We start from the raw sequence: 22,583 nt of genomic DNA, 5'->3' as shown, positions 1-22,583 counted from the left end.
TATATTTAGGTTTTTGATCCATTTTGAGCTCATTTTTGTGCATGGAGTGAGGTATGGGTCTTGTTTCATTTTTTTGCAGATGGATATCCAGTTATGCCAGTACCATTTGTTCAAAAGACTATCTTTTCCCCATTTAACTGTTTTGGGGCCTTTGTCAGATATCAACTGCTTATATGTGGGTGGATTTATGTCTGGATTCTCAATTCTGTTCCATTGGTCTGTGCATCTGTTGTTGTCCCAGTACCAGGATGTTTTGACTCCTGCGGCAGTATAATAGGTTCTAAAATCAGGTAGAGTAAGGCCTCCCACTTTGTTCTTCTTTTTCTGTAATGCTTTACTTATCCGGGGCCTCTTTCCCTTCCACATGAAGTTGGTGATTTGTTTCTCCATCTCATTAAAGAATGTTGTTGGAATTTGGATCAGAATTGCATTAAATGTATAGATCGCTTTTGGTAGAATAGACATTTTTATAACGTTAAGTCTTCCTATCTATGAGCAAGGTATGTTTTTCCACTTATGTAGGTCTCTTTCGGTTTCTTGCAGAAGTGTGTTGTAGTTTTCTTTGTATAAGAAGTCTTTTACATCTCTGGTAAGATTTATTCCTAAGTATTTTATCTTCTTGGGGGCTGCAGTAAATGGTATTCATTTGGTGATTTCCTCTTCGATGTTCTTTTTGTTGGTGTAGAGGAATCCAACTGATTTTTCTATTTTATTTTTAATTAAAAATTTTTTTATTTAAAAAAAGTCAAATGTACAGAAAAGTTGAAAGAATATTACAATGAACATTCACACACACTTCACCTAGATTCCAACTGCCCAACTGCAAATCATGTATCTGATTAAAAACTTACATGCAGTCTATATAAAGAACTCTTATAACTAACTAATAAGACAAAAAAGCCAATTAGAAAACGGGCGAAAGATTTTAATAGTCGTTTCACAAAGGAGATATATGAACGGAGAATAAGCACATGAACAGATGCTCAACATCATTAATAACCAAGGAAATGAAAATTAAAACCACAAGGAAATACCACTATATATCCAGTAGATGACTGTAGTCCAGAAGGCTGATAATACCCAGTTTTGGTGAGAAGTAGTGAAATAGGAACCTGCCTATATTGCTGGGGGGAATGTTAAATAGTACAGCCACTTTGGAAAACAGTCAGGCAGTTTCTTAAAAAGTCAAATATATAATTACCATTAAAAAACCCGAAAACCTATTGCTGTTGAGTCGATTACGGCTCACAGTGACCCTATAGGACAAGGTAGAACTGTCCCATAAGGTATTGAAATAGCAGCTGGTAGGTTTGAACAGCCAGCCTTTTGGTTAGCAGCCAAAGTTTTAACCACTGCACCACCAGGGCTCCACACTTATCATAAGATCCAGCAATTCCACTTCTAGGTAAGAGAAACGGAAACAAATATCCACGCAAAGCCTTGTATACACATGATCATAACAGCATCATTCATAACAGCCAAAAAATGAGAACCTAAATATCCATCAAATGGTGAATTGATAAACTATGGTATACCTGTACAATAGAGTATTATTCTGCACTAAAACAAACTTGATTCATGCTATAGCATGGATGAACTTCAAACACCTTTAGCTAAGTGAATGAAGTCACACACAAAATATTACATCTTACATGATTCTATTTATAGGAAATTTCTAGAGGCAGAAAGCAGATCAGTGTTTGGGGCTGGGGATGGGTGTGGGGATTGACCAAACAAGCATGGGAGAATTTTGGGGGGTGATAAAAATGTTCTAAACCTGGATTACAGTGATGGCTGCACAAATTGACTAAAAATCATTGAATTTTTCACATACAGTGGGTGAATTTTATGGTAAAGTATATCCCAATAAAATTGTCAAACAGTAGGAAACACTTGCCAACTCGTTTTAGGAGTCCAGCATTATATTGATAGTAAAACCAGATGAAGATATTATAAGAAAAGCATTTAGGATGAAGTGTACGGATGGCTACAATTTAGTTTGAAAGATATCAAAAACAAGATGAATTAATGGATGATATAAAAAAAAATTTTTATAGGAATGGATAAATCAATAAAGATGTGATAAAGGAAGTTTAGTAAAATGTTAATGGCGGAATCTAGTAGTCTTGGGTATTCAGGTGTGTATGGTAAAATTCTTTCAACTATGCAGTGCATTTGAAATTTTTAACAATAAAATGTTGAAAAAAAGGATATGACATGGTATTCACGTGGTTAAAACAATGAGTATTGATTTAACCCAAAAAAAGAGATAAAACCAAGAGAAAGGATGGCTGGCAAGTGTGGGGTGGGGGGTGGGGGGAAGGGATGCGTGTCTGTGGGATGAGAACTATTCATCTTCCAAGTCTGTACAGCATATTTGAAATTTAAAAACCAAGTAGCAGTGTAAGTACGAATTAAATAATGAGTTAACTACCAGACAAAACAGCTGTAAGAATTAGGAGTGCTTACAGTCTTGCAACTGAGACTTGCAATGGTGAGGTGGGTCAGGGAACTCCTGGTTATCATTATAAGCCTTGTAGCATTACTTGGTTTAAAACTGTCTGTATTCACTTGATAAAAATAAAAATTAAATCCTAAAAATTAGTCACAAAAAGTCAATGGTTAAGCTATAGGAAAAATAAGAAGCAGATTCTACCTGAGTCAGCAGCCCTGTGGCCTTAGATTGGGTTGGACAGTCAGGCAGGAGACCAAAGTTGCCCAAGGTTGGCTCCCTTGAGTCGGAATCGACTCGACGGCATAGGGTTTTTAGGGGTCCCTTTCTTTTTTTAGGTTGGGGCTGCTTCTCTGTGGAAGGCTCCTGACTGCTAAAGATGTTGGAGAGGCCCTCCAGTCTCTAGATCCTGCCCCTGTCTTAGTCAGTGCTAAGGGGCTCTGGGGCTAGAGGTTGTAGGAGGCTGGGGCTGTACCCTGTCTACCTCTCCTGCTCCTCTTGGCTTTTGACTGGCTAGGCAGTTGCAGTTGGAAATGTGGAAGCCAGCTTGGAGAAGACAAACATGGCCGAGCTAGGAAAAGAAAATTTACATCTGGGATGAAGTGTGGTACCAGGTCACGTGTAAAGAGAGCTTGTGCCTTATACCATTGCCTGAAGAATAATGTTAATCCTTACTGAGAATACGGGACCAGGCATTTATGAAGCATTGGAGATGAAAGGGCGGAGCCCAGAACAAGCAAGTGTGTTGTCAGACCCAGAGCTCTGGCACTAAGCTGATTGGGAAAGGAGAGTGGAAACCTGCTTTTAAGAGCTTGTATTCCCTCTCAGCCCTCCTTTAGTTGCATCCCATAAATTTTGATATGTTGTTTTTTTTTTTTTCATTCAGTTCAAAATACTTTCTAATTTCCCCTATGATTTAATCTTTGACTGGAGGGTTGTTTAAAATGTTATTTAATTTCCAGATATTTGTAGAATCTCCGAATTTCCTTCTGTTGCGGATTTCTAATTTAATTCTCTCTGGGTTGGAGAACATATTTGTGTGACTTCAATTCTTCTAAATTTATTAACGCTTGTTTTGTGGCCTAGCAGGTACTATATGCTGTTACATATATCCTGGGGAACATTCCATGTGTGTTTGAAAAGAATGTGTATCCTCCTGATAGGTGGTATATTTTATAGATGTAAGGTCAAGTTGGCAGGTAACGCTGTTCATATCTTCTATATCCTTGCTGAGATTTAGTCTATTTGTTCTATCCATTATCGAGAGTGGGTTATTGAAACCTCTAATCAGTATTTTGAGCTATTTCTTCCTTCAATTTTGTCAGCTTTTGTTTCATGTATTTTGGGGTTCTGTTATTAGGTGCATGTAAGTGTATAATTGTATCTTCCTGATGAATTGACACTTTTATTATAAACATCCCTGTTTGTTTCCAGTAATATTTTTTGTCTTGATAAAATTAATATAGCAAACACAGCTCTCTTATGGTGGCTGTTTGCATGGTTTATCTTTCTCTAGTCTTTACTTTCATTCTATTTGTCTCCTCTAGACAGCATATAGTTAACCCTGATGTTTTTTAAAATTCACCCTGAAAATCTCCACCTTTTGATTGGGATGTTTAGTTCATTTAAATTTAATATAATTATTGATATGGTTGGATTAATGTCTTCCAATCTACTCTTTGTTTTCTATGTCTTGTATCTTTATTGCCTTCTTTCATTAAAGATTTTTCAGGTATCATTTAAATTCCTTTGTGGGTTTTTTGGTGATTGCTCTCGGGATTACACTATGCATTTTAATTGAAATCAATCTGCTTCAGATTTATACTAATTTAGTTTAATAGTTTATAGAAACTTTGTACCGGTATAGCTCTTTCCTTCTGTCTTCCTTTGTCCTATTGTTTTCATATAGATTACATCTGTGTATGTTACAAGCCCAACAATAGTTCTATATTGTTTCGTGCAGCTCTTTTAAAATCAGTTAAGAGTAAAAAACATACTGTCTTCCATTCACCTGTGTAATTAGCTTTACCAGTGATCTTTATCTCTTCACAGGGATTTGAGTTTCTGTCTGGTGTCATTTTTTCTCTCAGCCAGGACTGCTTTTAGTATTTTTCATATGCATGTCTGCTAGCAGGATATTCTCTGTCTTTATCTAGGAATGTATTTCACCTTAATTCTGGAAGACAGTTTTGCTGGATATAGAATTCTTGGTCGAATTTTTTTCCCCAGGACTTTAAATATGTTGTCCCACTGCCTTCTTGCCTCTATTATTTATGATAAGTCAGCTATTTATTCCCTTGTGTGAGTTTTTCTCTTGCTGCTTTCTAATATTCTGTTTTTCTTGACAGTTTACTTATTATGTGTCTAAGTATGGATCTCAGAGTTTATCCTACGTGGAGTTCATTGAGCTTTTTGGATGTGTACATTGTTTTTCATCAAATATGGTAAGTTTTTGGTCACTATTACTTCAAATTTTTTTTGTCCCTTTCCTCTCTCTCCTTCTAAGACTCCCACTATGTGTAAGGACCCTGTTTTTTCAATACTCAAGTTCTGCAGGGCTTGTCGTCGTTCAGACTATCCCATACCATGATTTGGTTAGACGTTAGTTTTAAAGGCCAGCAGATGAAGGGAGGAACATCTCAGGAGTATGGGGTTTTCCCCTACTGGGATGAGACTGTCCAGGCTACCCTATCTCTAGATCTTGTTCTGTGGCCAAGGGTCCTGGATGACTTCGCTCCTCAAGGATTGTAGGAGTTGGTCTCTTGTGAAAAAGGGATGAAGGAGACTTGTAGGCCAAGCATCCCTTTGAAGTTGCTGTTGTTTTCAAAATTGTTACATTCAAATTGGTCACCCAGTTAAGGTTTGGAACACAGCAGGTGAAGGGACCAGCTGGTCTGCGGAGGGAATAAAGGACAAATATCCAGCTTCATGCAAGGCCCTGAAGAAACTGGAAAGCACAGACGTCCAAGGTCACCACAGGCTTGAGCATATCTGCTCACAGGTGATGCACAGAGGTGAACATCCTGGACATGGAAAGACAGCTCATTGCACTCAGACAACTGCTGCTAATTCAGAGGGTGCATCCTGGAATAAGTCTGCACCAAGCCCAAATGGTTAGTTTATTACCAACAAGTAATAATGGCCTCAGTTAAAAAGACATCAGCACCAGTGGCACTTGGGAACTCCTGCCCACAAGCATCTGGTTAACTGGCCTGGGCACGGATCCTCTGCTTCTTGAGCTGCAGCTCTGTCAGCCTCCTTGAGTCTGTTTTCTCATCTCCCACCACAATCTGGAAATCCAAGGCTGCCAGGCCATATAGTTCGCCTTGCAGAGTAACAAAAAAGCAGCTGTTGTGCACTGAAAATATTTCCAAAGGGACAAGCATTTTATATGTATTATTTGACCCTTACAAAACCTTATAAAGTAGGTGTCATTGTTCACAAGCAAGTAAATGGAGGCTTAGGAAACAACCTAACAAGGCCATATACTGCTGCCATTCACAAGGCCAGGTCAGCCCCAAAGTTATGCTCTTAACCAACCGTGACGATGCCGACTCTTTCATTTGGGATTCCGAGGGACTTGAGGCAGATGATGCCCCAGATCTGAAGTGTATAAGGGTCCTGAACTCCACAGATCCTTTAATGCAAAGGTACAGCTGGATGAAAAGGGGATATCCCTTTTTCGAGGCTACACAAAAGGACCCTCTTCTCAGTCCTGCAAATGGCATAAAGGCCACTGAGCTATAGACTTTCCTAGGAAAATTTTATTAGTCTGACTTGGGTTTCTAATTGTGACAACTATGTCAATAGGAGGGGTTGTGTAAACCCAGGTGGCACAGTAGTTAAGAGCTTGGCTGTTCGAATCTACCAGCAGTTCCTTGGAAACCCTATGGGGCAGTTCTACTCTGTCCTATAGGGTTGCTATAAGTTGGAATCAACTCCACAATAATGAGTTTGGGTTTTTCTTTTTTTCCGTAAACCCAGGAGACCTCAATTAATATACCACAGTGCCACCTACTGGCCTGTTTTATGGACAAAGGTAGTAAAGTTCCAAAGGAGCGCTTCTTACATTCTCTTTCGTAGGTTATTACATCTGATCTTTACATCTACTTATGAGGCAACTACAGCATTATTCCCATTTTACAGATTGGCAAACAAAATCTTTGTTAGTGATTTCCCCCACTCATTTAATTATCTATTAAATGCCAGGAACAATACTAGATGTTGGAGTTTCAAAAAGACTAAGTCCCCCTCAGAGGGAATTACAGAACCAGTAGGAAAACAAGACACATCTGAAAGGGGTACAGTAGAGACATCAAAAGGAGGCCAATTCACTTGGGGAAGGAACTGCTTCGCTGACATGGTGGTCATCTTGGGGAGGGGTAGGGGGCGTGATTCTAAATCCAGACTTCCACAAGCACACCAGGACAGGTGCCAGGAAGGGCATTTTAATGAGCAAAGGATGGGTACAGCAGGATCTCAGTGTGGTTCAACAGTAGGGTGCTAGATAAGAAACAGGCATAGTCAGGGATGGAGAATGAACCAGGATTCAGGGGTCCAAGTATCACATGCAGCGTGGTCCACAAGCTCCCTAGAGTACCTCTGCCAGAGTCACACTGTAAAGACTTTTGTTCCTTTTTTCCATGAACAAAGGAAGTCACCTGAGGGCTTGAACTCAGTGAGTGATCAGATCTGATGTGTTTTGGAAAGATGACCCTGGCAGCGTAAGGACAGGATGACAGATGGGGCAGGAAAATCATTTAAGAGATTATCACCGAAGTAAGGAGTGATAACTCTGAACTGCAGCTGCAGTAGCAGGGAATGGAACGATAGAAGAGACAAAGAGATATGGAGGAGACAGACTCTGTCAGGCTAGTGACAAACTGCAGGTTGGAGGAGAGGTGAGTGGGGCGACCACATGACTCCCGGGTTTTTGCTTGACTTTTCACGAAACTGGAAATGAAAGGAGCAGGCTTGGAAGACAAGATGATCAGATTGTTGTACACATTCTAGCCAACCTATGGGATTCCCAGATGTAGCTACTTTAAAAGTAATTGGATAAACAGAATAAAGCTCACTGACTAAATTTGTGGCTCAGATGCTCAAAGTAGGACAAGATTACTGGCTGCTTCTCTCAGATAATGTTCTTCTCGTCCCACAGGTGTGAGCAAGCACACACCCTTGACTTCCACACAAACATGGACTTGTGTGTACATGGGTGATTATGTCAAGTGTCAGGTTCGTATTACATTACTGTAGGCAGGATGCCAAATCCTGAAACAGCAATCGCAACTTCAGGGGGAGGAATGGAGGCCCTCTGTTCTCACTCACTCTACCACTGCATGAGGGTAGGATAAATGCCTACGTCTTCTTTAAGTTGATTTCCACATTCTTTCTTACACTTTGGTAACACAGGCAGAAATGATTTTATGTGCAATGTTTATCCTTTTTGATGGTAAATACACAGACCAAGTTCCTATAGATGAAGAACATTTCACGAGTGGACATGACAAGAGTAATCAAAATGTCTGTTTATTCATTTACAAACCTAATAACATGAAAAGAAAACCTTAATTCAAATCTAGCTTGATATAAATACAGTGCACAACATTAATACCATGTCCATGGAGGGCAGAAATGCTCAGTCACTCTGTGTGCCTAAAGTCACCGACTCTTGAGAAAAGGTTCCATTTACTAAAGTGCCTCACGAGTCTCCAGGACCACATTCTAACTCTAAACATGAACAGAAAAGGGCTGAGCTGAACTGCACTTTTTAAAAATGCAAATAATGAATTATAGTACTTTACAATAATTACAGTGGCATTTTTATACATTCCAAGAGTTGACCACAGAGTAAAGTGTTAATTGTGCTGCTAGAAAATCCTTCAATGAAACACAGCTTGAAAAGCTTTCTACCCCACACCCATGTGTACTGGGGAAGCAGCAGCTATGCAGGGTGGATGGAGACCCACAGACTGAAATGAAGTTACTTCCTTTGTTTATCTTGCTGCCTATATCCACCGTTGGACATCCTGGAGTGTAAGGCACTAGAACGTGGCTTAGAGAAAGAGGTGCTCTAAGCTCCAGTTCTCGGTGTGCAAAGAAAATCTTGGTATAGATCTTTTGAAACATGCTAAAAATATCATCCCTACCTCCTGCAATCTCTGTCTTTTAAAGACAGGAAAACAAGAAGGCAGGAGATAGTCTGCAAAGGATAAAAATAGGTACATTTAAATATCATGAGAAAAATGACCCATGAAGAAATGTTTAATTCTCCACGAGATGAAGACATTCTGCTCAGAGAAGTAATGAATCATACTGTACAAGGAAGAATTCTGGAGTTTAATGGACAAAGGGAAGGCAAAGACATACAAAAATACTCAGTCCTCTTGGAGACTGTGCATTGGTGGCAACGGAGGACTACAAATGGCAGGTCCTATACTGACAATGAAGGAGCCTTACAACTCAGCACCTTAAGTGGAGGCCAAAGGTGGTGATGGGGTAGGCAGGCGCTGACAGGAAGACCCATGGTTTGTTCGTTCCTTACTGCAAGTAGAAAGGATGTGGCTAATGCCTCAAACATCCTATTTTTTCGTCTACCATTTCTCCCACTCAACTGTGCTTCCCTTGAATCCATGTGCCTGCAAACGGCATTTGCAAAATGGAAATTCTTTATTTACGAGAAAAAATTTCCTGTTATCGGGTTGACAGAATACTGCTCATATCCATGTTTATGAGGGTTGAGAGGGTGCAGAAAGAAAATTAAAGGAGCAGAAGGCTATTCATTAGTATTAACCACTGCTGACCAAACCTCTATCTCGTAGGTATTAGAGAGGGTCCTTTGTTTACTACATTGGCCAAGAGGCAATAAAACGATATAACAATGAGTCCTGCAGCTAGTCCCTGAAAGCAAGCCAATGCAATTGCTCTATCAGGACACAGTGTTCTGGGGTCAACAAGTCATAGAAGAGCCCATTTTATGAGCTGCTGTTTATCAAAGGATGGTGAAGACTCACTCAAACGTCTGCAGATATGCCCAGAAGCCAGAGGATAAATAGCCAGAAATCAAGGCCGTGGGTCATCTCTTCAGAGAAGCAGTTGACACTTTTAGAAAGCTACTATCATCCCCATACCACTACTACCATATATACTGTGGTGGTGGACGATGGGGTTAACATTTCAAGTGCATGCAAAAGGCAGGGTAATATACTGTAAGAGTTGAAGATTAATTTTTTCATCACATTTTAGTTACTTTCTTGGAAATAGCCCAGGAAAGAAGGGAAACAGGTAAGACTGCTGGTTGCACAAGGAGCTACAATGCAGGGACAGACTCCTCCTGATGAGAACCAGACTGAAGTGACTGGGTTCTATTCCTGCAGAGATGGGGTCTTTGGGGCCAAAGTGAAAACTGGTGGTGTAAATCACTGGGCGGGCTGGCTGGTCTCTGTGTCCCTGGTGTCTCTCAGACTTGGGGCTGAAGGACTCCCAGAAGAGCACTATGCATGACTGCAGCCCAGGTTAGGAGACATCAAGCAGGCTATCCACGTAGTTAAAGCTCTTGTCCCCGTCTGCTCTGAAAGCTTTCTGAATTAGAGCCTTTCTGATCTCAGTGCCAGTGTCAGGGAAGGGAGATCTTTCTTTTTTTATTTCTGGTGAAGATATACACTGATCCAACAATTTCAGGAAGGGAGATCTTAAGTCAAATGACCTGGCAGAATTATAAAACAGGATTTACACACAGCGTGAGTAACTGGGAGGAAGAGGGGAATGGTATGTACTTAGAAGGTATTTCAAGGGAGGAAAAGACTCACAGAAGACTTGCAATCCTGGGTCTTCACCTGCTTGAGGCCAACACATTTTCTGTTCTTAGGCTCAAAAAGATTCTTTAACTGAATATGCTGCCACGACAGAAGAGAAGAACGCAGAGCCCTTCCTCCACGGAGTGCAGAGGATGTCAGGAATGATAATTTCAGAGAGAAGAAAATGCCCAATCACCTGAAGCTCAAGTTCAGCCATGCTGCCTGTTCACAAGAGGCTCAGAATCCCTCAAATCTCATGGGAGAGAAGACAGACCCACTGGCTCTCTGGGATGAGTTGTCACATAAGGCGCACATCTGTGGCCCCACTGCCCAAGAGATGCAAATAACATTAAACAAGTAAGGATGTTCTGATTGTCCTTTATTCCTGCTGGACTTGCAGCCAGTCCTCTGGATCTAGCCCACCTATCGGCAACCTCATTTACTCAAGAGGTTCCCACCTCTCAGGAGTCCAGAGCACTTTACCATTTGACATCAATGGGTCAGCGAGGTTAAATGTCCTCTTTACTGTCTAAGATGCATATGACACCAGACAGAGGGAAAGTAATTCTGTGAAAGGCAAGAGAGTTACTCATCTTCAGCTCTGCCTGTTCAAAGAACTCAACACCAGTACCAAATCCACACAAATACCAGATTCACAGTACCTATATTTGAATGAACCAAGAGGCCTCAAGGATGAATTTTAAGGTGCCAAAAGATAAATATGTGTTTCAGGGCACTCAGTAAACAAGTGATACCCAGAAGATCAAATCCTGCCAGGGACTCAGAAGTATGACACCTATTTAAGGACGACACATTTTCAAACTGCAGTCCTGAGTGCTTGTCCCACACGTCTTTTCTTCCAGTAAGGGAAGTACTGTTCTGTTGGCTCAAGGGGGAAGAGTGCAACATCAGGAAACAGGAGGCCAGGACTTCTAGCTCTGGTTCACTGGAAAGTCGCTCCATGACTCTGGACACAATATCAGATTTACTTCCTACTTCTTAGAAACGATAACTAATTAGCAAAACAGCAATTAGCTAGAGATTAGCAAGTGCAGAAAAAGAGAGAATCCAAAGTCTTAAAACTCCATGTTAAATACACTTCTGATGAAACTTTAAATAATACACTTATTTGTATTTAAATAATACACTATGATGATGGCATTCTCCAATTTTAAACTGTAGGGAGGACTTTTATCTTTTCAATTTGGATCTTATTAAGTGATATAACACTTCTCTTTTATAGTTAAACTGCAAATTTATTGCTACATTTAAGACTGAAAGAGTGATATTTATGGATAAATCAAGAATTTATTCTGGATTCAATCTCAAATAAACTTTCATTTACAAGGACAACTTTGGATGGTGCAAGTACCTGACACATCACAGGCTACCTGTGCCTCTATGTCTTCTGTTTCCATAGTCTCAGGACAGTTACCCTGCTGGTAACTCCTGCATTTGGCCAAATGCCCACTCCTGTTCCCCAAATTCCTTCACAGCTGCTGAGTCACTGCTTTGCTGCCCGGCTAGGTGACACTTCTTCTCTCCTCTTTGGCTAAAAGCAGCATCTTTCAGCTAGTTAAATACACATTTGCTCTAAAATAGCCAGGCCCCCAAACAGAACTTTAATCACCTGCCCTCTTAATAAATCAACTAAGACCCCAAAAAGTATAGACACTGAAGTCAGTCATCAATTAGGAACGGTCTAGCTGGGGAAATGGCAAGAAATACCTACAAGGGACAAGGTGCCAACCTGGTTAAGTGGGTAAACTAAGATCCCAAAGAAATGTCAGAAAATGCAGACACCTCAGAATTTCAAGCTGTGCTAACAAAATGAAAGGACTTTATATTGTAGTCCCATCAGAGCTAATGCTTCCAAGATACCAAGACAACAAATGCTACCATTCAATTAAAATCTCTAATAGTAGTTTGTTTGCACTTAAGAAAAACAAAACAAAACAAAAAACAGATCAGGGCCATCTATACCCAAAAGAAAATGAAGTGTTGGAACTTGGGACTGTATAGCATAGTCTGTGATATCTAAGTTTTACCTTCAGAAAACAGAGACAGTAACTAAAAATGTGCAGGGCCCTCTTGTGGTACACTAGGTTACTTTCTATTCCAGAGGACCTGGAGGGATACTACATGAGAAAGAAAAAGTCTGGGAGAAGAGGGATGCACCTCTAGGCTTCTATAACTTAACCTCCACATTACATAGGCTCCAGGAGAGCCGTGTGGGGCATCTCTGTGTGGCTTGGTCTGCTCTGTGTTTGGGATTCCAGCAGCTTTCTGGACTCCACATGGCCAGCAAGGTTTGGTTACTCAACCAGGAGCACACACCTTACCTTCCCCTCCCTGTTCTCAAGGGACAGAAAATGATGCAGAACTAGTAGACCTGCTACAGAAGGGTCAGGTGAGGTTGAACTGGTAAAGTGAAATGTACCTGGAGAACAGGAAAATTGAGGTGGGATGCCTGAACTTTGAACAGGTGAAAGAAGAGCAGCACTGTTTGAATAGTAGAAAACTCAACTCAGTGGTGGTGTACTTTCTGAGGTCAGACCCCTCAGCTGGGAAAAGCAACACAAAAGGCAACACGGTTTTTCCCTTTCAAACACTGCGGCTTACTTGTTTACCCGGCTAAAAAAAAAAATCACTCATCATAGATATTAACAAGAGATGAAGAAAATTATAGGCAGGGCTGTCCTAGCCCAAAGCTCTGACAGCTGGTTCTGTATGTAGGGAGGAAGAGGATGGGGTCGGGTTAACTGGTTGTCTCTGCTGCAGACCAGATAACATACATGCCAAGCCTCTTGTCAGTGAGGTAGATGATTGTCCTCTTGCTAGAGGTATCAGAGTGCCAAATGCACAGCACAATGGAACAGGAGGAGAGAGATCTGCCTGGCTAAAAGGCACAAGCTACTCCATGGGGCTGAGTCTGACATCTAGCAACCCCGCCAAAATTAACAGGTTACTCAGAGAACAGTTAGCCCACAGTTAGCCCGAGAGAGATTACCTCTTGCCCTGAGGCATGCACAACATCAGCATTCCTTGCTTGGGGATACAATATTTGAAGTCAGCCTGTTACCTCAACCCACTTCCACAAGGAGCCCGCTCCTGTCCTGTCAGACACACTTCCTGCCACCACGGGAATCTGAGACAGGTAAAGGGGGAGGAAGAAAAGCCCAGAGTGAGTATTAGAAGGAGGACTGCAAAAGGAGAAGATAGAACAAGAGGCTTCAAAGCAAAATGATTGAGTAGGTAAAGTTTAAAATTATATGAAGGAGGAAAGAGACGAAGGTCAGTGTTAGAAAAGAAGAGGGGAGGGATCAGAAGGAGGAAAGAGATGCTTCTAAGGTGTCCTCCTCCGCTGATAAGATGATGGGGGAGGAGATGAGACTGTCCTGGCATTACTTTCCGTGGAAGTCACTTAGCTCCATGTCATCCTTTCGGCGTTTATGGGTGAAGAGGGAGCTGAAGGGGTAGAGCTTGGCCTTGGCCTGGAACCGGTGCCCTGCAATATCAATCTCATACTCTCCCCGGTTGATGAAATCTGCTGTTACCACCTGCTCCTCGCCGGTGTCCTCGGAAAAGTTGTGCACAAAGCCCAGGCACACGTGGCGCTCCAAGGTGAAACTATAGGCACTGCTGGTGGTTTTGCCAACATACTGCCCGTTTCGGTAAATGGGCTCTCCCCACCAAGGCCAGAGGTCCAGGTCTGTGTCGTGATCGTCCAAAATAAACATAGTGAAGCGCTTATACACCCCGTTCTGCTTCTGCTGCAGCAGGGCGTCCCGACCGATGAAATCCATCCCCTAGAAAAGAGAGGATACGCTGGGATGGGATGGAAAATTATATAATTATACGTCTGCATACACTGAAGTTCTCTGAAAGGAGAGATAAGAAGCTGGTTCTTTTGGCAAAGGAGACAGTGTGATTGAAAGGGCTCAGACACTGGAAACAGACTCACTTTTCAGTGTACATTCTCTTGAACTATGATTTTTTTAAAAAAAAACATGTTTATGTATTACTTTAGAAAGAAAGAAACAAACAAAAAAATTAGGCAGCTGACTGTAAGATGACCAATTTGTATAAATATTTATGGTTTGTTAATTAACTACCGTAATGAAGCAGAAAAACTCCCCAGGAAGCACCCAACCTAAAAGAGAGCAAAGTGCTGGAAACAAGTGTTACCCATTTTTTGTGTCCTCGTGTTAATTTTTTTTTATCCCACAGATAAAATTTTCAGTCTAAGGACATCCTAATCAGCATTATTTACCTGATGCTATCACTGAAAAAATAAAAAAAAATTTTTTTTTTTATCACTGAGGTTTCAATATTTTTACACTTTTCTTCCCATATCAGCTTGTCTTCCCATTCTAATGCTGATTTCACCACTAAGGAGACTGAGTGACAGACTGGAGTGTGGGGATATACAGTACCTTCTCTAATTTCACCCGAAACTCTCGTCCACATTCCAGGGGTGTTGTGTAGGTATTTAAATCTTGACCCCAGAAGGCAAAAAACTTCTCAATTCGGAGACTGCGAAGAGCATAATACCCAGCATTTCGGATTCCGTATTTCTGCCCAACACTCATCACTTCATTGTATACGTGTAGGGCATACTACAGGGAGAGATGGAGGGTTAGTAACCAGCAGACGCTTCAGAACTGGACACAGAATATGTCTGGGAGTGCCTGATGGGTGACACTATTAACCTGGACAAAGGAGAAGGTTGTCTTCCCAGGGTGCCTCATCCTCAACAGCCCAAGGAGCTACAGCCCAGGAGTTCTGAGCTGGTGTTTCTCTGTCAGGCTGGCAGAGAGCCAAAGTCTGACAGCTCTGTGTGCTGGTGTTAGCCATAAGGAAAGAGATCATCTTGTACATTGCGGAATTATTTATGACAGCAAAGGGCTGAGAATACCATAAATGTCTATGAGTACCAGGCTGGTTAAATAAATCGCGACTCACCCCTCAACCATATGATGGAATACTAGGTCAATGTTTAAAAAAAGAAAAGAAGGTGGAAGCCCTTTCTCTGCAGGTATCAACATGTAAAGATCTCTCAGATAAACTGTTAATTGAAAAAATGAGGAACTGTAGTATGCTTCATGCTTTTAAAAAGAGGGGTTAGCTGGAGGAATCTCTGAATCTGTTGCCCTAAGAAAATTTCTGAACCCTGAACCGAAACTGTCACTTGAAGTCACCTTCAAACTAAAAACACAGCTTAGTTAAATTAATAAAGAATGTTGGACTTGAGCACTGCATTCTTTTAAAGAATTATCTATATCCAATCAAAATGACAACGGTAACTCCAATGCATAGATAGTTTATGGGGCAGTGAATCTACGTCCACGGTGGTGAAACAATGCAGGGAGAGGCAGCGAGGATGGTAATACCACATGAAGCACGTAACCAATGTCACTGAACTGTACGTGGAGAAACTGTTGAATGGGTATATGATCTGCTGTGCATATTTTCACCAAAAATAAAATATTTAAAAAAATAGGGTAAGAATGTCTTTGAATTTGCTTACACCTGCATAAAAATCTGATAAGACATGCAAAAAGTTAACACCACTATCAGTGGTGGTGACTGTTGTGGGAATTGGTCAGACAGCACTGAATACTTTTGATCAGGTTTTGTTAAACCATGTGAATTTACTACCTTTTAAAAAAGTTTAAATAACTCAGATAAACATTTAAAAATCTCCTCAGTGCAGCCTATCTCAATTATAAAGGCCCAGTCAGACATAGATAGCTATATCTATACTTCCTAGAAACTCAGGAGCCCTCTCACCTCGATGGGGATATAAAGCATGAATCCCGGCTCTCCTGTGTGAGTCATGCTCATCACCCGGATGCCATTTGCATAGCCCACACTCATCTCCTGAGGAAACAAAGGGAGAAAGTCAGCCTTGGAAACTCTTGGCGAGGGGGTGGGGGGTGGGGGTAGGCACTCAATTCGCGTCTGTTACAGGAATGAATGCTCAAGGTAACCCCTACTCATTAACTCTGTCTCCTAAAGAAGGCATACGTAAACGGAAGAATTTCATCCTGACAATGGCTTGTTTTCAAGGTCTCTGAGAATGGAGCACAGCCTTTACAGTATCCTTTCCCATAGAATTCACCTCTTCAGAAGTTTTAGAGAAGTTGGTGCAGCAAGCGGAGGCAAAGTCTTTGACAAGAATGAAATATTTCTTTGCGAAGTCCTGCCAAAGAACTGTTTTAGTCAGGGTTTTTGGGAGCAATGAAGGCTGGAGGGCTCTGCAGATAAATCCCAGGCACCTGCCACACAAAGTTGATGCCTGATACCTACAGAACATGATTCATCTGTCACCCTGGGCTCAGAGACCTAGCTTCTGATTTTCAAAACATGTTTTCAGCAGCTCAGCTACCTAACAGGGGTCACTGACTCAACCACTGTTCCTAAGAGAAAGTGGTAAGTCCCAGATTGTGTGATAGCGAACTGCTTCCCTAGGAAGCCTGATATGATGTGGTACTCTCTAGAGCCAAGCATATGAATCACTTCTTCCAGGAAGCACAGAGCGCCATGAAGGCATTTGCTGATAGCCAACCGTGGAGAGTTTTCTGGTGCTTTCCTTTTGGCATGGAAAAAAAGGAAAACTGTAAAAACAATTTGTAGGTGGATCCCAACTTTGGTTTGAACTTCAAAGAGCCTCCATCAGTGCTGTCTCCTACTTGCTCCTTTTAAGTTGGACCCCTCTTACCAGCTGCTTCCTAGACTATTCAGTTTGTATTTCTTTTACTAAGTTAGTTTCACTCAGCTACAGTTGTCCCTTATAACAAAGAAAATTATGTAAGTTGTTCAGGGTTTCACCCAAACATTTCTTACCTGAAGATGCCATGTGCAAAAAAATTACTCTGTGTATGAAAAAGAGGAAGCATTGCATAGAGAAAAAGGGGTCCTAGGAGCCCTGGTGGAGTACTGGTTAAGAGCTTGGCTGCTAACCAAAAAGTTGGCAGTTTGAATCTACCAGCCGCTCCTTGGAAACCCTATGGGCAGTTCTACTCTGTCCTACAGGGTTGGGATTGACTCGATGGCAAAGGGTAACATTCAGGTAAGTTAAATCTACCTTTTTGTTGTTGTTGTTAGGTGCACTGAGTCACTTCCTACTCACAGAAACCCTAAGTACAACAGAACGAAAACACTGCCTGGTCCTGTGCCATCCTCACAATCTAAATCTACCTTAAAGATATCCTAATGCTTATTAAGTAAGAAGCTCTTGAAGGAGGGAAAAAAAAGGAATTTACTCACTTAAAGGTCAACACACTCTTTGTGGGCACTGCTCTTTAAGAATAATATGTAATCGCCACTATTATAAAAGAAAAATCCCCACTCATTTAAAAAATAGAACTTTACTAGCACTCACCTTGCAAAAGAGGCTTGGGAAGTGGTCAGGAGTCATAGGCGCGTAGGACAACTCAGACAGAACATCAACTGCTCGGGGGCCAATGAGATTGAGGGCTAAACAGGAAAGAACAAGTTCTTTTTTTTTTTTTCCCCAGGTGAAGAGCTGGGTGATGGGAAAGGTTCCCCAGGTGAACAGCTGGGGTGATGGGAAAGGTTCATTCTGGGCTTGCTCATCTAGGGCCAGCCCTGGGTGGTAAGACTACGAAAACATCCCTGTGCACAGCAATCTAAGTATGGACGCAGAGCATCCCGATTCACCTCTCTACTGACAGGCCTGCTAAATATGGCAACTGCCAGTACTGGTGTGACAGGGCTTGGCTAGTATGCTTCCTCCTCCTGGGTACACAGGAAGACAGCGTGCCACAGCCTCCCTTGCAGTTAGCGTGGGATTACAAGACCAAGTCCTGGCCAATGGGACACAAACCTGTTTCCAGGCCTGGCCATCACCCCCCTGCACAATTCCTGTTCTTTCCCCCCTCCCAGTGACTTTAAAAGCCACAGGTTCCAAACAGTGCAGTGACATGAGGGAAAAAGCTCTGATCCAAACTAGTGCCCGGAGGAGAGCCCGAGAAGAGAGATACCCAACCCACCATGGACTCTGATGCTTCTGACAGCAGCTGGTGTTAATGACATATTAACTACCTAGTATAGTCCATGAAAAAAAATTTGTCCAGTAAGAGTCTATAGTTTGCCAGTCTGGAAGCAAGAAGTTAATCACATCTGCTACGAGAAATTGAGAATGAGGGCCTGGGAGAGCAAACACTGGGGGCAACGGGCAGGAGACAGTTAAGTAGGTGGGAGGGAGGGGTTGAACCTGGAGTGGGGTGGTAAAAGAGGAGGGGCTGCTCCTCCACCAGGACTGCTAAGGAAGGAAACTGAGTCATCCTTATTTAAAAAAAAAAAAAAAGCTCAGGGGAAATTTTGAAGAAAATTTTAGTTAAACCGAAACAATTAGTTAATATATATAAAAATTTCTAAAATTCTTTGAAAATTATAGGTGGCTAACAGACAAACTTATGCACTGCTGGTGGGAATGTAAAATGGTACAGCCACTTTGGAAATGATTTGGTGATTTCTTAAAAAGCTAGAAACAGAAGTACCATACAATCCAAGAATCCCACTCCTAGGAATATATCTTAGAGAAATGAGAGACGTCACATGAATAGACACATGCACATCCATCATTGCAGCATTGCTCACAATAGCAAAAAAATGGAAACAGCCTACATGCCCATCAACAGAAGAATCGATAAATTATGCTACATACACACGACGGAATACCGCGCAATGATAAAGAACAATGATGAACCTGAAAAACAGCTCACAACATGGATGAACCTGGAGGGTGCTATGATGAGTGAAATTAGTCAGTCACGAAAGGACAAATACTATACGAGACCACTACTGTAAGAATTCAAGAAAAGGTTTAAACACAGAAAAAAGCATTCGTTGATGGTTATGAGGGTGGGGTGGGGAATTCTCTGACTAGATAGTAGATTGTTACAGTTCCATTTTGGTGAAGGGAAGGACAATACACAATACAGGGGAAGTCAGCACAACTGGACCAAAGCAAAAGTTAAGAAGTTTCTCTAGACACATCCAAACACTTTGAGGGACAGAGTAGCTGGGGCTGGGGCCTGGGGATCATAGTTTCAGGGGACATCTAGGTCAACCGGCATAACAAAATTTATTAAGGTTCTGCATCCCACTTTGGTGAGCAGCGTCTGAGGTATTAAAAGCTTGCGAGCGGCCATCTAAGATGCATCAATTGATCCCACCCCACTTGGAGCAAAGGAGAATGAAGAAAACCAAATACACAAGGAAAATACTAGACCGAGAGATTAAAGGACTACATAAATCAGAGACTCCACCAGCCAGAGACCAGAAGAATTAGATGGTGCCTGGCAACCATCAAAGACCACCCTGACGTGGGAACACAACAGAGAGTCCTGGACGGAGCAGGAGAGAAGTATGGAGCAGAACTCAAATTCATGTAAAAAGATGAGACTTAATCGTCTGACGAAGACTGGGGGGACTCCTGAAACTATGACCCCCAGACACTCTGTGAAGCGAGAACTGAAACCATTCCTGAAGCCCACTCTTCAGACAAAGACTCTTGTTGTTGTTAGGTGTCATGGAGTCGGTTCCAACACATAGCGACCCTATGCACAACAGAATGAAACACTGCCTGGTCTTGCGCCATCCTCACAATTGCTGTTGTGCTCGAACCCATTGTTGCAGCCACTGTGTCAGTCCATCTTGATGAGGCTCTTCCTCTTTTTCCCTGACCCTCTACCAAGCATGATGTCCCTCTCCAGTGACTGATCCTTCTTGATAACATGTCCAAAGTATGTGAGATGTAGTCTTGCCATCGTTGGTTCTAAGGAGCATTCTGGTTGTACTTCTTCCAAGACAGATCTGTTCATTCTTTTGACAGACTATGGTATATTCAATATTCTTGAATATTCAAAGGCATCAATTCTTCTTCAGTCTTCCTTATTCACTGTCCAGCTTTTAAATGTGCGTGAGGAGACTAAAAACACTATGGCTTAGGTCAGGCATACCTTAGTCCTTGCTTTTCAACACTTTAAAGAGGTCTTTTGCAGCTGATTTGGCGAATGCAATGTGTCTTTTGATTTACTGACTGCTGATTCCATGGCTGTGGATTATGGATCCAAGTAAAATGAAATCTTTGACAACCTCAATCTTTTCTCCGTTTACTATGACATTGTTTATTGGTCCAGTTGTGAGGATTTTTGTCTTCATGTTGAGGTGTAATCCATATTGAAGGCTGTGGTCTTTGATCGTCATCAGTAACTGCTTCAAGTCCTCTTCACTTTCAGCAAGCAAGGCTGTGTCATCTGCATAAAACAGGTTGTTAATGAGTTTTTCTCCAACCCTGATGCCCCATTCTTCTTCATACAGTCCAGCTTCTCAGATTATTTGCTCAGCATACAGATTGAATAGGTATGGTGAAAAGATACTACCCTGATGCACCCCCTTCCTGTCTTTAAACAAAGCAGTATCCCCTTGTTCTGTTCGAATGACTGCCTCTTGATCCATGTACAGATTTGTCATGAGCATAATTAAGTGCTTTGGAATTCCCATTCTTTGCAATGTTATCCATAATTTGTTATGATCCACACAGTTGAATGCCCTAGCATAGCCAATAAAACATAGGTAAACATCTTTCTGGTACTCTATGCTTTTAGCCAGGATCCATCCGACATCAGCGATGATATCCCTGGTTGCACGTCCTCTTCTACATCCAGCTTGAATTTCTGTCAATTCCTTGTTGATATACTGCTACGGCTGCTTTTGAATAATCTTCAGCAAACTTTTGCTTGCATGTGATATTAATGGTATTGTTCGATAATTTCTTTATTCGGTTGGATCACCTTTCTTGGTAACAGGCATAAGTATGGATCTCTTCCAGTCGGTTGGCCAGGCAGCTGTCTTCCAAATTTGTTGGCATAGACAAGTGAGTACTTCCAGCATTGTCTCCATTTGCTGAAACATCTCAACTGGTATTCCATCAATTCCTGGAGCCTTGTTTTTCACCAATGCCTTCAGTGCAGCTTGGACTTCTTCCTTCATTACCATCGGTTCCTGATCATATGTTACCTCCTGACATGGTTGAATGTCAACCAATTCTTTTTCGTATAGTGACTGTATTCTTTCCAAGTTCTTTTGATGCTTCCTGCATCATTTAATTCCAACAGAATCCTTCAGTATTTCAACTCGAGGCTTGAATTTTTTCTTCAGTTCTTTCAGCTTGAGAAATGCTGGGTGTGTTCTTCCCTTCAGACAAAGATTACACAGGACTATAAAACAAAAATTAATACATGTGAGGAGTGTACTTCTTAGTTCAATCAGATACATGAGACCAAATGGGCAGCTCCTGTCTGGAGGAAGGCAGGAAGGGATAGGAACTGGTTGAGTGGACAAAGGGAACCCAGGGTGGAAAGGGATAGTGTGGTGTCACATTGTGGGGGTTGCAACTAATGTCACAAAACATGTGTATAAATTTTTGTATGAGAAATTAACATGAGCTGTAAATTTTCACCTAAAGCGCAAAAAAAATTTTTCTTTAGTCATTCATTCAACAAATATTTGAGCTCCTAAATGCTAGCTGTAGGGGATATAAAAGTGAGCAAAATAGAAATACTAACTCATTTCATACCTCATTTATAAAAAAAGGAAGAAGTCTTACAGATTAATTTTCTATGACCAGAAAGCCTCTTCCACACTAATTTTGATATTCCTGTTTGACTGTCAAATATAAAGAAGGCAAATGTCGAAGATAAATCTGGAACTACTGGCCTTTCCTTGCTCAGCTGGCCCCAGAGGCCCCTTACCAGTGTATTTCCAGCTGACGTCCTCCAAAAGCAGGTTGCTATCTTTTGGCATGTGCTTCTTAAGCCAGGACCAACAGTGGACCTGCTGGTCAGTTGGAGAAATCATGAAGAAACTGAAAGCGAGATCCAAGAGTAATCAAAACCAGGTAGCAAAAAATTCAAGCAGCAATTATGTTTTCACAAAATAATTTTTTTCCTGTTGAGGATATACACGGCAGGACATACACCAATGAAGAAATTTCTACGAGTACAATTCAGTGATGTTGATTACATTCTTTGAGTTACACAACCATTCTCACCTTCCTTTTCTGAGTTGTTCCTCCCTCGTTAACATAAACTCACTGCCCCCTAGGGTTCCAATCTAATCTTTCGATGTTGTCAATTTGATCCCATATAGCTAGATCTCAAAAGAGCACACTGCTCAAGACAGATATTCTTTACTTGTTAAGCTAAACTATTTGGTTTTAAGGAGACTTCAGGGGATATTTTTGAATAAGGTTTAAAGATTATCTCAGGGCTATAGTTTCAGTGGGTCATCAGCCTTTA

General features: G+C 41.5%; 1 protein-coding gene across 2 annotated transcripts in view; it reads right to left on the bottom strand.

Annotated features, from left to right (window-relative positions):
• Positions 1-7,963: 7,963 nt before the first annotated feature.
• The window catches only part of PDPR (pyruvate dehydrogenase phosphatase regulatory subunit), a 40,398-nt gene continuing 25,778 nt past the window's right edge, over positions 7,964-22,583 (bottom strand). For both annotated transcript variants that reach the window (XM_023556682.2, XM_003417079.4), the window contains exons 14-18: positions 22,038-22,150; positions 17,639-17,733; positions 16,045-16,134; positions 14,688-14,870; positions 7,964-14,060 (exon numbers count right to left, since the gene is read on the bottom strand). In XM_023556682.2, coding sequence (XP_023412450.1) covers positions 13,656-14,060; positions 14,688-14,870; positions 16,045-16,134; positions 17,639-17,733; positions 22,038-22,150 — 886 coding nt within the window. In that variant the 3' untranslated portion in view covers positions 7,964-13,655. The remainder of the gene's footprint in view (positions 14,061-14,687; positions 14,871-16,044; positions 16,135-17,638; positions 17,734-22,037; positions 22,151-22,583) is intronic.

This window comes from Loxodonta africana, chromosome 21 (genome assembly GCF_030014295.1).
Source record: "Loxodonta africana isolate mLoxAfr1 chromosome 21, mLoxAfr1.hap2, whole genome shotgun sequence".
NCBI lineage: Eukaryota > Metazoa > Chordata > Mammalia > Proboscidea > Elephantidae > Loxodonta > Loxodonta africana.
Note: the sequence above shows the minus strand (reverse complement) of the source record. Positions and strands in the feature narration are given on the sequence as shown.